The following is a 15,139-nucleotide window of genomic DNA, read 5'->3' on the forward strand; positions in this document are numbered from 1 at the left end:
CAGAACATTACCTCATGAAACTGAAGGTTTGGTCACCAGTATTTTATGTTAATTAACTGTTCTATTTACACATATTAAATGTTGAATGTCTGAAACATAGTGACGACAATTATCAGTGATGCTCAGCAATCGTAAAAAATCTTAAAATAAAGGAATTCTTCAGAACAAAAATACTCTTTTTAATATTTGCTCTTTTAGGCACAGGTGGCATGCCCTTTCATTTCTAAACATGGAATCATGCATGCTTTATTTTGCCTTGGGAATCTCTGCTATGTTTAATTTAAGGAAAGTAATTTTCTTGGAATTAATATGATTGACAGATAGCTAAGAAACTGTATATGGACCCCTCTCTCTGAGGAGAAAGGTAGTATAAAACAGAGGAAGACAGAAAATAAAGTAAAATAATTTGTAACTATAAAACATGTAATTTTGATGTTGCTCTGTTTGTTGCTATTTAATTTGCAAAGTATGGACAATGTTGATCATAATCATAGAATAATCATAGGCATGGATTGGAAGAGACCTTAAAGATAATCTAGTTCAGATCCCCCTCATAGGGAATATTCCAGTACATAAAATTACTGTCATTCTTGGTGAAATTTTGCATATAAGTGTCACAATACAGGAAGAAATTATTACCATCCTAGTGGAGATAGATCCTTGTTCTATTTGCCCTGTTGATAAGGTTTTCATATAGTGTGTGCATCTTCTAAAATTTCACAGCCAAGATTATCACGTGGAGTTCAACAAAATACTAGGGTGATGTTTTTTCCTGTCAAATAGATACATCTCCATGAAAATTAAGGTATTTCTCAGAGATGTCACAGTTTTAGTAAGTAATATTACTTGAAGTAGATGATACACTTTCCCTGGGAGTGCTAGAAACTTGGACAAGGGTGGTGTTGGTTTTTTTGCCTGATTTAGAGTATTTCGGTAGATTAGTTTGTTTTGGTATCTTCCTTATGCAAATGTTTACGTATTTATTGAGAAAGAATCAGGAAGACTGATTTGACAAAACAACAGTCATGGCACTCAGCCGGGATGTAAGCAATCCAACCTCAAATCCATTCACTGAATTAAACAGAGAAGGGATGATCTGTTCCTTCAATACTAAGTACATCCTCATAATCGTGATATATAGAGCAGTATTTCAGCTACTGTGTTACACAGCAGTTCCTACTGGCAGCATTCCTATGGCAGTTACACTTTCCTATGAGGAAGGTTATAGCTAAATAACAAAACAATAAATTAAGAATGGAATCATATCAAGTAATCTGAAATTCCAAACAATTCCATGCTTTTTTTTTTTTTTTTTCCCAAAACTTTTCTGAATAACACGATAATTCTGGTCTTCAAGCATTATTCACAGGTAGTGTTTTTTGAAAATGTCTAATTCTTCTTCATAAAAGTGAACAAGTTTTTTTCAAAACACATTATGAAGAGGAATGTACATCAATCTAATCAGTAACACTTGAGAATAAGACTTACCTTTTTGCATACCATTTAGATCACACTCAGAGGAGATAATGATACATCTATATGCTTCTTGTTGCAGAAATTTCCTTGGAGGCTAATCAACCTCATGATAACCTCTCTTGCCCAATAAAGTCATTGTAGGCTAGATTTATTACACAGCTCTCATTGTCTGACATTTATGCATATAACCAGTCTTGTGACAATGAGTAGTGCATTGAGCTAGTAGACCTTAGAAATGAAGAGAAACTTTACGGATATCATTTCTGAAGAAGGCTCTTCTAGTCCCTAAGGACTGTTTTGTTTTTGTTATTTTCTTTCTAGTCTGTTTTACAGTACTCTTATGCAATTATTTTACTGTTTTGAACGTTATATGGGATTTGTTTTCAGGGCTGCTGGATCCTGATCCAATTGAATGGTAGTGATGGTAATTTTATATTGACTATGGTAGACCTGTAATGAAGCACTTAGCAGTGGATCATCTTTTTTTCCATTTTCCTCTATAATGTGGTATATACAAAAATCTAAGAGAGGAAATATGGAGGAAAAATATGGAAGTAGATCTCAGAAACAGAAGGCTGCGATATTATCTGCATTCATTTACATATTGTTTGTACATTTACAAATTATGATGTAAAAGAGAAAGGAAAACTCATCTGCTTTAGAAAGCATCCATTTCCTTATGAATGGAAAGATTTTTCCTTTTCTTTTTTTCTCCTCTCCAAGACAGCTATTGGCTATAATGGGCAGTCTTTCATTTTACTTGGAGATTACTTCATCCTGAAGAAATTCACTCTGCATTCTTAGCAAAACTACAACCTGCTTTTGACAGGTGTTTCTCTCTTTAATGTTACATGAAGAAAAAACTTAGACTCAGTCACCCCAACACTCTTATATAAAGTTCTCAAATTCTTCCAAAGCAAGAAATAGGGTATCCCAAACATTCATTTTTCTCCCTGTAATGGCTTAAGTTCTCCTTCACATCTGGATGACAATGACTTAGTTCCAAGTAAGTAGAGAGTAATAGCTCCTTTGTCCATTTCCCATTTTCCCTATCCAAATCCTAGGTGACTATCCTACCCTAGTCCTTACTGGGCAAAAATAAAGCCTTTTCTTGATACAGTGTATGATAATAAGGTACCCTGCCAACAGTTTTTTTTTTCATATACAGAGAAGAAATGTCTGTATTGTTCATGCCAAAATCCTCACTGTTCTTTCTCCTGGGAGATGTAACCTCTTGTGCAGCTGGAGCTTAGATCCTCTGCTTGATGCTGGCAAATGGAACTTTGACTTAATGGGTTTCCCTTGATGTGCATTCAGTAGAAGCTGTTCTGGCTGTTGGGGAAATAAAAACTGAAAAGTGTGACTGAGTGCATTCAGACAATTTAGAAACTTCCCTTCAATGGCGGTTCCTCATCTGAGTGAATGGATACCTACACCTTTAGAAACTGGATTTTGAAGAAGCTAAGCATTTATTCCCCTTCTTTTTCAAATGTATTGCTGCTAAAACAATCTCAACACTTTATTTATCTTTTATGTGAGAGATTGGTGAGTAGAATTTTTATTCTGTTGTATATATAGTCTGCGTGTGTGCTTCAAACCATTTTTTTGAAATGAAGGCTGTTTTCATGCTAGAACAGAAATACTTTTGTAAGGAACAACATATATTATTCTCTTGCTTGAAATCTTATTATCTATAATATGTGGTGGTGTTTTTTTTTTCAGCGACCGGATATTTGAAATTGGAATACTAGATATTTTTGGATTTGAAGAATTTCAAAGGAATACTTTTGAACAGGTAAATAGCTTTTTCTGAATTCACTATAATTGTCAATCATCCACAAAGATAAAGTTTCTTTTTTAGCCAAAACAAATGTTTTGATCAGAAAATAAATTTCAAAAAGGAAAAAAGCTTGTTCATAATTTTTTTTTCTCTGTGTTCATGTATAGGTTTGAATTAAAACCCAGGCTTTGTTGAGTTACAGAGTTATTCATTGTTTTAAGTAATCTGGTAAACATCTATCATAATGATTTTAAAGAGCGGTAGTATCAGCATTGAAAGACAACCTGCGGAGAGTAGTTAGTGTTGTTTCTTTTCATGCTTGTGAAAGCTATCCTTCAGCTAGGTCAGTGAGTAGGAAGACAATAGACTGGATTGGGATGAAGACGAAAAGTCTTCAGATGCCCCAGATAAAAAAGAAAAGAATGAAAATGCTCCATTCTTTGAAGTCCTATTACTGGCAGATGCATCTCTTTGAGACTTTTCAGTGTGAGACTTTAAAAGTTGAATTACATCCATGGAAAATAAATTAAACTTTAGCTCAATGAATGCCTAAAAATCCTTTTAAATATGAAATATTTTTTGAAAACTGGGACTTCCTTGCTTTTAACACTACTCTCTGATCAACAAAGCTCTTGCAAAGTGCATATTCCAGAGGACATTAGCAACTGTACACTACATGCTGTAAGAGATGTGTAAGTTTTTGTTCTGTTGTTCATTCATTCTGTTACACAGCAGAAGAAAATCAGAGCAGTAGAAAGAAGAAAACAAAGGACCTATTGTTGTTTGAAATTAGAATTTGCCCCTTTATCTCAGTTAATCCATTGTTTTATGGCTCAACTTTCTCATGATATGGGTGTCATCATGCCACATTAGTTCAGTATGTGTAGCATATTTACGTGGGTGTAGTTTCCAAAAGTCTGAAAGCACAAAAAGGTGAACTTACCTTTGTCTTCAAAGTAACATTTAAGAATACAATAACATATTTCCAGCTTCCCTCTCACAAAACTGTTTTTGCTGTTACAGTTCTGTCTAGCTTGAAAGCTTTGCTGGCCTAAAGATGATTGCCAATATCCATAGCCATTTATTCAATGAGAATATCTTCTCTGGGAGAAAATATAAAATGAAAAATAGAAAACATCTTGATGGACTGAGGATATGTCCACTTAAAACTAATCCCATAATCTCGGGAGTTGGACTCAGTGATCTCTGGAGGTCCATTCCAACCCCTACGATTCTGTGAGATAAAACCTAATGATTAACAAGGATAAAATATTTCAGACATTTTAGAAGAACCTCAGAAGAGAGTAGTGCATCCAGACTTACTGGCTTGTTGTTTTTCTTTGCACTGACTCTTTTCTGCATTGTTTTCTGTCATGAAATACATACAACTTCTGTGACTGACATCACAAAAAATACCATAAATTCTGCTTTCAAAAATAAATCATTTTCTGCTTAGCAACTGCAGAGGATGCTTGACATGAGCCCAACAGGAAAATGAGTACAAGTAGTTTTCGTATTTCTACGTGGTAAGCATGGTAATTTCAAAGACAACTGTGAATAGTTATTGAATTTTTTAATAAACAAGTATATATCAGGAGACACTGACTGTCCCCCCACTTGGACTGAGTGGGTTTTATTGAGTAATATTGAGTAACAGTGTGGGTCATTACATCAGAAACTAGTGAATTGCATTCCTTAAAAGACGGAACGGTGGTGAGGGAATTACAAAGTTCGTTTTCATATCAACTCTGTAGTGTGGTTAACACATCAGATTTCTGAAGCGATAGGTTGCAGTATCAGCAAACGGAAGCAGATTGTATCTCCACATGGCGCAACGTAATCATGCGGACACACATACTGCAAACTGCCTGTACTCAGGAGCTGTGCAGCAGTCTAGCCTAGCTCAGAATCCTGCCTGGACTAGTTAACTCTGTTGATAAACAGGCTTGCAGCCCAGATATGGTCCTCATGTCCTTATGCAAAGCATTGCATCATGTCTGCAAACACATCCAGTGTCAAGGCCTGTGATTGCAGAACGTTAACAGTAAATGGGCCTAGCAGCTGAACAGTGTAGGAGCTGTAAAAATTATTTTTTCATTACATTTAGATTAACATATTTTAAAATGGCACTACAAAAGTAATTTGGCAGAAATTATCCTTTGGTTTCAAATTAGTGTAAGACAAGGCATTCTGTTCATCCGCTTTCATGAAAATAGTTGTAATATTTTTTTAAGAAGGAATAAAAACCCCTGATTGCTGCAATCTGGGGATATTCCAAGATGTGTGAATCTTTCTGGTGACTCAATTCAGGTCAGTTAGTAGACATGCTAATAGAATATTTAAAATAAGCCAACAAATAGTAACGAGGATGGTGAAGGGACTGGAGCACCTCTCCCGTGAGAGGTGAGAGAGCTGGGACTGCTCAGCCTGACGAGGGCTCAGGAAGATTTCAGCAATGTATACAAATACCTAAAAGGAGAGAATGCAAAGAGTTTGGAGCCAGGGTTTCCTCAGTGCTGCCCAGTGCCAGGACAAAAGGCCATGTGCACAAACCAGACCACAGGAGGCTCCCTCTGAAGCCCAGGAAGCTCTTAAGAGCTGAGTGGGTGATGGAGCCTGGAGAGGTGATGAGGTCTCCTCCTTGGAGACACTGAAAACCATCTGGACATGGTCCTGGACAACCTGTTCTAGGTAGCCCTTGTTGAGCAGGAAGACTGAACCAGATAATCTTCAAAGGTCCCTTCCAGCTTACACCATTCTTTGATTCTCTGGTCAGATGTGTTGCGATCATTTCAGGAAACATGAGTGCTCTACAAAAAATAGCAATGTCAGTTTTCAGTGTTTTCTTAAGACCCTTGTTTGAGAGGAACTGTATTTTTTTTCTGTTTAATTTGCACTTCTTTAAAAGTAGAAAATATCTGCTGCTCTTCTGATAATGTTTAAAGCTAGATTAGATCTTATCCATAGTCCTTCACAGCACAACTCCAAATAATCAGATAAGGAATGCTGCTATGTTTTTTATACCATTATGGCACTGTGTTCTCTGACTGCAAGAGAATACAAATGAACTCATGGCAAATGAATATAAGCTGTAAGCAGGAGAGAAGGTGGATGAAGTGGATGAAGTTGTCCGCACCCTTTTCCCCTAATTCTTTCTATGTTGAAGAACCAGATGGTAAAGTAGAAAGAGTAGCACATCTTTCTCACATGTAAACTCAGAGTAATCAAGGTCTGTAGTTGTGGAAGATTATAAAAAAACAATAATGCAGTTAAGTAAAATGGGCTCTAGTAGACTATTTCCTCTCTGTTATCTGAGTCAAGTGATAAACTGAAAAAATATTTAGCTTTTGCTAAGTAGTGTATTTAGCTCTTGAATGGTCTTTTGCATCTGTAGACCTCTTATGAATTGCAGAAAAAACTGTAACCTCCTTTTTATAGGAGATGTAAGTGATTTATCTGAGTCAGGACTGAGACAGTCAAGTGTCTCTTGACTTTCATTCAACTCTATGCCTATTAAAGTGTGTTCAGTAATAGAGAAGTGTGTCTCCTGTGGCAGCTTGGTGCTGTGTTCCTCTTACCATAGTGGTCAGCTGGCTCCTAGAGCACAGTGCATTGCCTGCTCCACTCAAGACTTCACTTAAGAGTCACTACAGTGAGGCAAAAGAGCTTCTACAACCCAGCTGTGTTCACAGGAATTTTTGCCTGCGTTTATTACTAGGCTTAGTAAGTCTTTTAAATAATTACTTAACTTTGCTGATACTTCATTTGATTTTGTCATGTCACCTTCTCTAGCCAAAACAGTCATAATGAAATATTTTTTAAAATAAATTACTTTTCCTCATCCATAAGCCTTTTTCTAGCTACCTAAATGTAAGTTCATGTTGCCTATTACAGAGATAGATAGACATGAATAGGTAAAAGGTACATGAATTAACATTCCTATGGTCATTACAGTCTCAGTGATACCAATGGGAGGTCAGTACACAAGTGTCTGCATTCAGGCAATCTGAAATGCATTACAATATTTAATTTTATTCAGAAAAATAAACTTTATTTGCTTTTAGCTGTCCTGAGGAATAAAAATTTGGTCCAGCTAGCCTCCATGCACAGGAAGGTTTTAATATCCCTACCAGAGAATAGCAAGAGCCAGCTGCCCTGTTGGTACCAGTGAACCTATCATGCCCATCCTAATGGTCACTGTCATGCAAGGTCTGATCATGGTGGGCAGAGCCAGGATCAGTTACTGGGACTATCATGAGCAGTGAGGCAGCAAGCAGCAAGTCAGGGCTTGGTTCCCATCAGGAGCAGTTAAAGACATGTCTAAAAACTGACACTGCCATGGGGCCTCTAGGACAGGGACAGGACACAGACATGGGAAGGGGCCCAGAGGGAACTGAGCAGGACCATAAGAATTAGTGACCTCAGGGGCCTTACAACCCTGTGCTATAATTGTTCCCCGACCTAGTTTCTGAGAATCTTTCACTCCTTGTGGCTTTTGTCATGTTGTAGTCTTGTTCCCTGTCAGTCTCTGTACTTTTTTCATTCTGCTCACATTTGTTTCATTTGGGCAGGATGCTGTTATCTACCCAGTGCTACAGAAAGCCACTGGAAAATAGTGTTAGTCTTTTTTTAAAGTTGGCTACCTCAGTATGCTCACTGACATGTACCTGACATTAAAATACTCCTTTTTTTTTATATATTATTTTTTCTTTTTTCTTTTACAGTAGATACAGTGAGGCTGAAAATAAAATCCTTTATCTAAAAATTTAGACTCCCAGACAGGGAGATAGGTGAAATGCTGCCCAAGGTCTTTTCTTAACTGATTTCTTGCTTTTTCACGGCAGCACCCCATTGCATCCCATTACAGCAGTATTCATGACCAGCAGTAGGAGGGAAAAAGTGGTGTGGATTTCTAAGTCCAGATTCCTTCAAATAAAGAACTGTTATTACCTTGTTAATTCCTTGCTTGTTTAATATTTTTGTGTGTTCAAAGTCAGGTAGATGTATATTCCAGTTTGTACTAAAATTTTATCCTTTATGCAAGAGTTTTACAGACCTTGTGGAAGGACTTTCAGATAGCAGCTATGCATAACAAAATTTTAATATATGAGGGTTGCTCTGAAAGTAATGTTCTCTATTTTATTATCTTGGCCCACAATGTCAGAGACAGATGTTGGTGGTATGGCAGCAGAGGCAGAACCTTCCCACCAGTATTCTGTTACATGCTGCTGCCATGTGACAGATGGCAGCAGAGGGGCGATCTGACAATGGTATCTGACATGGAAGTGCAGGTGGAGCAAAGGTGTGTCACTGAATTCCTCCATGTGGAAAGAATGGCACCCACTGTCACTCACTGATGCTTGCTGAACATTTCTGGAGATCAAACAATGGATATGAGTACAGTGAGGTGGTGGGCAGTGTGTTTCAGCAGTGGTGGGTCACTGCTGGAGAGCTGGGCAGTAAGAAACCGGATGAGGTTCAACAAAAGCAAGTGTAGGGTCTTACACCTAGGGAGGAATAATTGCATGCACCAATACAGGCTGAGGGATGAGCTGCTGGAGAGGAGCTCTGCAGAGAGGGACCTGGGCGTCCTGGTGGATGACAGGTTGGCCATGAGCCAGCAGTGTGCCGTCGTGGCCAAAAAGGCCAATGGCATTCTGGGGTGCATTAAGAAGAGCGTGTCCAGCAGGTCGAGGGAGGTGATCCTCCCCCTCTACTCTGCCCTGGTAAGGCCTCATCTGGAGTACTGTGTCCAGTTCTGGGCTCCCCAGTACAAAAAAGACAAGGATCTCTTGGAAAGAGTCCAGCGGAGGGCCACAAAGATGGTGAAGGGCCTGGAGCATCTCCCCTATGAAGAAAGGCTAAGTGAACTGGGTCTGTTTAGCCTTGAGAAAAGAAGACTGAGAGGGGACCTGATCCAGGTTTATAAATATCTGAGGTGTGGCGGCCATAGCGGTGAGGCCAGTCTCTTTTCAGTGGTACGTGGAGACAGGACGAGGGGAAACGGACATAAGCTGCAGCACAGGAAGTTTCGTACGAATGTGCGAAAGAACTTCTTCACGGTGAGGGTGACGGAGCACTGGAACAGGCTGCCCAGGGAGGTTGTGGAGTCTCCTTCTCTGGAGATATTCAAGTCTCGCCTGGACGCCTACCTGTGCGACCTGGTGTAGGGAACCTGCTTTGGCAGGGGGGTTGGTCTCAATGATCTCTAGAGGTCCCTTCCAACCCCTACAATTCTGTGATTCTGTGATTCTGTGATCTCCCCGGTGCAGATTTTTGTGACTGTGGCATACAGGCTCTTGTTCGTTGCTGGTGAAAATGCGTAGTTAATGGTAGTGAAAATGTTGAAAAAGAGTGATTTTTAGCTGATAATCTGCTCTATCAAACAGTGTTATTGTGCTCTTTATATCTGTTGCAGTTTCTGTGGAAATTAATAGAAGGCATTACTTTCAGACTGAACTTTGTAGCACTGTCATACAATCATAGAATGGCTTGGGTTGGAAGGGACCTCGAGGATCATCAAGTTCCAAACCCCTGCCACATGCAGGGCCACCAACCTCCATATCAAATACTAGACCAGGCTGCCCAAGACAACATAAATTCTCTGTGAAATCAAGTTCTTCTGACAGAGAGTCAGAAGCACTATGAGTTTGTGTTGATTCTGCGTGGAACACAAGAATTCTGCATTAGGTTCTAAAAAAGAAAGGAAGAAAAGTAATAATTTCTGGTGTTATACATTCATTAAAATTATTCTAATTGGTACTCTGCATAAAAGCTGTGGAAATCCAGAAACTGTTGCACAAAGTAGTAAAAGAGAAAAGAGATGCGTGTATATATATGTATCTACATATGTCTTTTTTTCTTTTAAAGTAGCAGATACAAGAGGGAATAGTAACCGATATACTTCTGAGAAATGAGTGATCACCTATCTTTAGGTCTAAAAATATTTTCTAAATCTGTCTTAGTAAACAGAAGCTGAGAAGTTGATTCAGCCTTCCATTATCTCAGAATCATGTTTTTATGAAAAGGTGGAGCACGTCTTTACAAATTAAACTTGCCGACATAGTTCCATCGTCTTGGCCAATAAAATACAGTCTAATAGATGGGTTGATATGACAGGGGTAAGCTTTACTCAGTGCTCTGAATATGCATCCCTTGAGAGAGCTAATCCTTCTACACAAGCGAAGAATTTAAGCAAGCTTTGCAGAGGATGTTTACATCCATTGGTCCCCCACTGGTTGTCAGTCACCAAGTTTTCTCCCTTACTTTTTTTTTTGCTATGCTTTTTCAGATGTTATTTTCAGTGAGAAGCAAGGAAACAAAAACAAACAAACAAACAAACCCCAAAACGTTAATGATAGGTGCTTTTCAGACTTTGGAGCATAGTATAATTTTCTTCTTTAATTTTAGTTTTGAGTATGCTTAATAGTACTAACTGGCCAAATGCAGTAAAGGAAGAGAGGTCAAGCTAATGTGGTGAAAGTCTACCAGTTTTACCAGATGGCACTTTGGTTTTTTTTTTCTCCAAATACTGTAATTTGCATGCTACTTCAAGTTCAGTTTGTTTAAAGACCAGAACTTGACCTTTTTGTTTTCTTTTGTTTTCTTGCAATATCCTAGAAGTACTTTCTAATGAAGACTGTGACACGTACACTGTGTGTTTTTTTTTTCCACCTACACATGACAGTGAGTTGAGATTAGAAAGGAAAGTGGAACAGAAGGTTTCTAGTGAAGAGACATACAATGGAGCCAATTAAAGGCATGCAAAGAGTAGTTTAAGCATATTTAATGACAAGAAGCATCATTGGTAATGCTGAGTAACTCCATAAAGTTAAGCAAGCGTACAGTGCTTAGAGGTACTCCCACAACATTTATTTTGGGTAAAAAATCATTACTGCTACATTTCCATCTAGTTTACATGGGTGAAATTAAGTACAAATGGTTTTCTCAATTCTTCATATCTTTGGACAGGAAACATGTCATTATTTTATAAAGCTCATGTGACAGACCAAAAGAAGATGAGTTAGCAAAGGCAGCTGTGTTCATTTTGATCCAATTTCTACATTTACAATGTACATTGCTTTAACTGTTACAGCAACCTGTTTCAAGCATTTGATTTAAAACCTACAATTTATCACCTTTTTTCCTGTGGGATGTATAAAACACTGAAATGGGGAATTATATGATGAGAGTGTTTTGCTTTTTAGCAGCCGTTGGCTGCTCTCCTGGTGCTCATTCTACAGAGCTGCTGCTCACAACCACTGCTAAACAGAACAGTGAGTTTAAAAGTTTATGGGGATTTTGTCAGCTTCTCCTAGGGTAAAATTAATTAATGGAATAATTAAATTGCTCTCTAAAGATCTCATTTGTAAATATACAGGTCATGTGTCATGTCAAAGCTTTACATGACCTGTGAAGTATAAGCTTGTAATGTTATACATATTTTCTAAAATACTGTTAAGAGTCTTCTGAAGAGATTTTGGAGCTAGAATTTGAGTTTGGGAAGCAAGTGGCAAAGCATATATTTGCCTGACACAAAATTTAAAAAACTGTCTCCTTCCATAAAATAATTGAATAATATAAATCAATTTTATACTTTCATAGTTAACAAAATAAGACAAAAATCCTGCTTTTCAAAAACAGTGTTATTATTTGAAGCTGTCTTTTGTCTTCACTTTCATGCATTGGTAAAGACAATTAGTAACAGACATTGGTTACAAAATGTGTTTCTTGTTCTATTTCTTCTTATAGTTACTGACAGTAGCTTACTTTATTGTAGAAGAAATGCAAGGTGGCTATTCTAGCATGAGGAGTTGATGGAAAATTCAGGCAGCTATTATTCTTTTCTCGTTTTCTTTCCCTTACCTGTTTTTTTAAGCCTGTATATTTATTCTTAATCTAAATATTTCATATTTTTAACATGTCTTGCTGGTGGAATTAGTTTTTTTACAATTTGTTCATGGAAGGTGTAGTTTATGGCCAAAACAAATATGTGACTGGTTTAATGTTAAAAGAGAATTTGTGCATCGTTCCTTCCATCATTCCTCATATAAAGTGTCTTCCAACCCTCTGAAAGTTTCTGTTTTTTTAATTTCGTACTGATAGTTAATACCCATTGGAGGAGATTTTAGAATTTCCCACTAGAATTTCCATTTTAATATAAATAAAATAGTTTAAGATTTATTCAACAAAGTTATTAAACTTCTTTGAAGATTATGAATTTTGAATAAAGTAAAAAAGGTCCCAGAATAAGCTGATTCAACCCTCACCTATTGGTATATGGAAACAACGTTTGTTTTGAACTATTTATTTTAGAAAAGTGTCACTACAAGTCTTAAAAGGCAATCAAAGAAAATATTTGAGAGTTTTTTATATTATTTATCTTCACAGACTTTGAATTTTTCTACTGAAGACTGTCTTCCTGCCAACTTTCCCTTAGAATATCAATAAAATGGAGGGAGTCATCTAGTAAAATATTGCTGGGAGTTTTATATGATCTATTTGAACAAAACCCAGTGAGTTCTGGTGCTCTTTTATGTGGAAGCAGGGTTTAAACATATTTGCTAATACTAAAATAACTACATAATCAGGATCTTAAGTAAATGTGTAGGTATTTTTTTTTTCAAAAAGCCCATTGCACCTGCAAAGTTTCCCTGAATATATACAGCAGAAGAACACTGAGCATAACAGTTTATACTTAAAGTTGCTCTACTTCAATCAATGGAATTAGAATAAATTTGCACTGTTAGGGGTGGTATTTGATGATTCTTATGAGAATTCACAGTGATCTATGCAGACAGAAAACTGTTTATTCCGAGTTTAATACTAATAGCTGTTAAAATGTAAATTTCCCTAGGGTCTTCCTAATCAGTGGTCTACTGAGAGATAATATGTTGTGAAATGATGTTTCATCAAATTTAATATTAGATGTACAGTAAACCCTACACCAATTAATTATCCAGTAAACTTATAATCTTTATGTTTCCTTTGTTTTGCAATAGCTGTGCATCAATATGACCAATGAGAAGATACACCAGTATATCAATGAAGTACTTTTCCTACAAGAGCAAACAGAATGTGTACAAGAAGGAGTTACCATAGAAACTGTGTATTCTCCAGGAAACCATACTGCAGCCTTGGATTTTTTCTTTCAGGTAGTCTTCAGATTCACTTTATATCACTTGTATTTGTATACATACTCCACATCTCCAATTAATACATTGCTTTGCTGTATTTTCTGATTTATGAATCTATTGAGAAAGTCTGTGGTCATTATATCTGCTCTTAAAACTTGAGGGCTAACAGCTTTGTAACAATCTAGGGTTGAAGAAGACATTACAGAAAGTCACTGCTCTCCTGGATTCACATGTAGTATCTATGTATCATGCCATATCCTGGATGCAGCGATAGTACTGACCAGTCTCTGCTGTGAGTTCAGCAGTTTTCTTTGTGCCTGGAACTAGTTTCTGGAGTAAAATTTCTAACAAGAACATAGCCCAGTCAGTTTCCTAAAAGATCAGCAATGATTATCATTTTTGGCAAATGAAAGATTATTCCCTAGGTTTATTGCAGAGTTATCTTTTGGAGACTTAACAGAATATTTATTTATTTATTTTTTTCCTTTTCTTTCCATAAGATGATGTGTTACATGTTTATCCTGCTAAATTACAAGCTGTTTTATTTCACAAGCAACGAATTCTGCTGCATAAAAACAGAAAAGTCTATTTTTCATTTCAGAAACCATCAGGCTTTTTGTCAATGCTAGATGAAGAAAGCCAATCTAATTGGTCAGTGGAACAGAGTCTTTCTAAACGGATTCAGTCTTACCTGGATGCATCAGACACAAATACAGTGTATTCCTCCACAAAAGATGGAAATGGCAACCTCGCACCAAAGGAACAGGGCTCTACCTTCACTGTTATGCATTATGCTGGCAGGGTAAGTTCTTTGAGTGATTGGTTACACACAGTTAGTGAAAAAGAGTAAATTCTGCAAGGGCTGTCCAACATCTGGTTGTAAATAACAATTCACTTTTTAATGATGAATTTTCAGGTGACAGCTTAGTATCAATGCAGTACATGTATAGAATTGGTAAACACCCCTGTGGTGTTTTCTAGTAGTGTTACAGAATAGGTAGATGTTGAGCAGGCCTATTTTTAGCAGGATTGTGTCTAAGTAATTCCAACTCCTAAATTGTGTCTTCACTGCTTATTAGGAAGAGGGGAGATTGTGATATCTTGCATAAATGTTTAATCTCTTTTTAGCTGGCTTTTACTTTGCTTTCCAAAGTTATTTCAGAGCAGTATAGGTTCTTTGCAGATCCTTAGGTACCATGGATACCAGTATGAATCTGATCCAAGAAAAAAATGCATATTTTGTTGCTAATCTAACTAAAATATCTTTTTTTTTCTCTCTTTTTTTTTTTCCGTTGAAATCTCCGAACATTGCTGTGTCTCTGAATCTGTCTGTGAAACAGGATGAATGTTTTTCACTGTTCATGGCAAAAGCACAATCAGTTTTGTTAGATAGGCCTGTTACCATTTTCTTTCCAATACTCTCTCATTTTCACATTCCCTCCACAATGTCCTGCGGCCATAATCAAGCGAAATAGTTATACATTTAATTTTTTTCTTGTAATCTGACTTGTCGGTCTTCTATAGTTAATATGATATGCTGCCACTTCTCTCTGTTCTAAGTATAGTATTTGAAATGAGCTAATGAGATGGTAGAGGCATAATAAAGTGGAGTTATCCGTTATCTCTTTTAAAAAATTTCCACTTAGATCAGGTGAAAATATAAACTGAAAGTTGCAGGAATCAGTCCTTACATCTGAACAAACATCTGAAACAAGCACTGTGTCCTTTCACACTCTCCAAATCTTAA

General features: G+C 37.0%; 1 protein-coding gene across 7 annotated transcripts in view; it reads left to right on the forward strand.

Annotated features, from left to right (window-relative positions):
* The window catches only part of MYO16 (myosin XVI), a 356,972-nt gene that overhangs the window by 244,228 nt on the left and 97,605 nt on the right, over window positions 1-15,139 (forward strand). For all 7 annotated transcript variants that reach the window (XM_085215386.1, XM_085215393.1, XM_085215400.1 and 4 more), the window contains exons 21-23: window positions 3,199-3,271; window positions 13,258-13,410; window positions 13,994-14,194. In XM_085215386.1, coding sequence (XP_085071512.1) covers window positions 3,199-3,271; window positions 13,258-13,410; window positions 13,994-14,194 — 427 coding nt within the window. The remainder of the gene's footprint in view (window positions 1-3,198; window positions 3,272-13,257; window positions 13,411-13,993; window positions 14,195-15,139) is intronic.

Source organism: Meleagris gallopavo, chromosome 1, assembly GCF_905368555.1.
Source record: "Meleagris gallopavo chromosome 1, MGAL_WU_HG_1.1, whole genome shotgun sequence".
Taxonomy (NCBI): domain Eukaryota; kingdom Metazoa; phylum Chordata; class Aves; order Galliformes; family Phasianidae; genus Meleagris; species Meleagris gallopavo.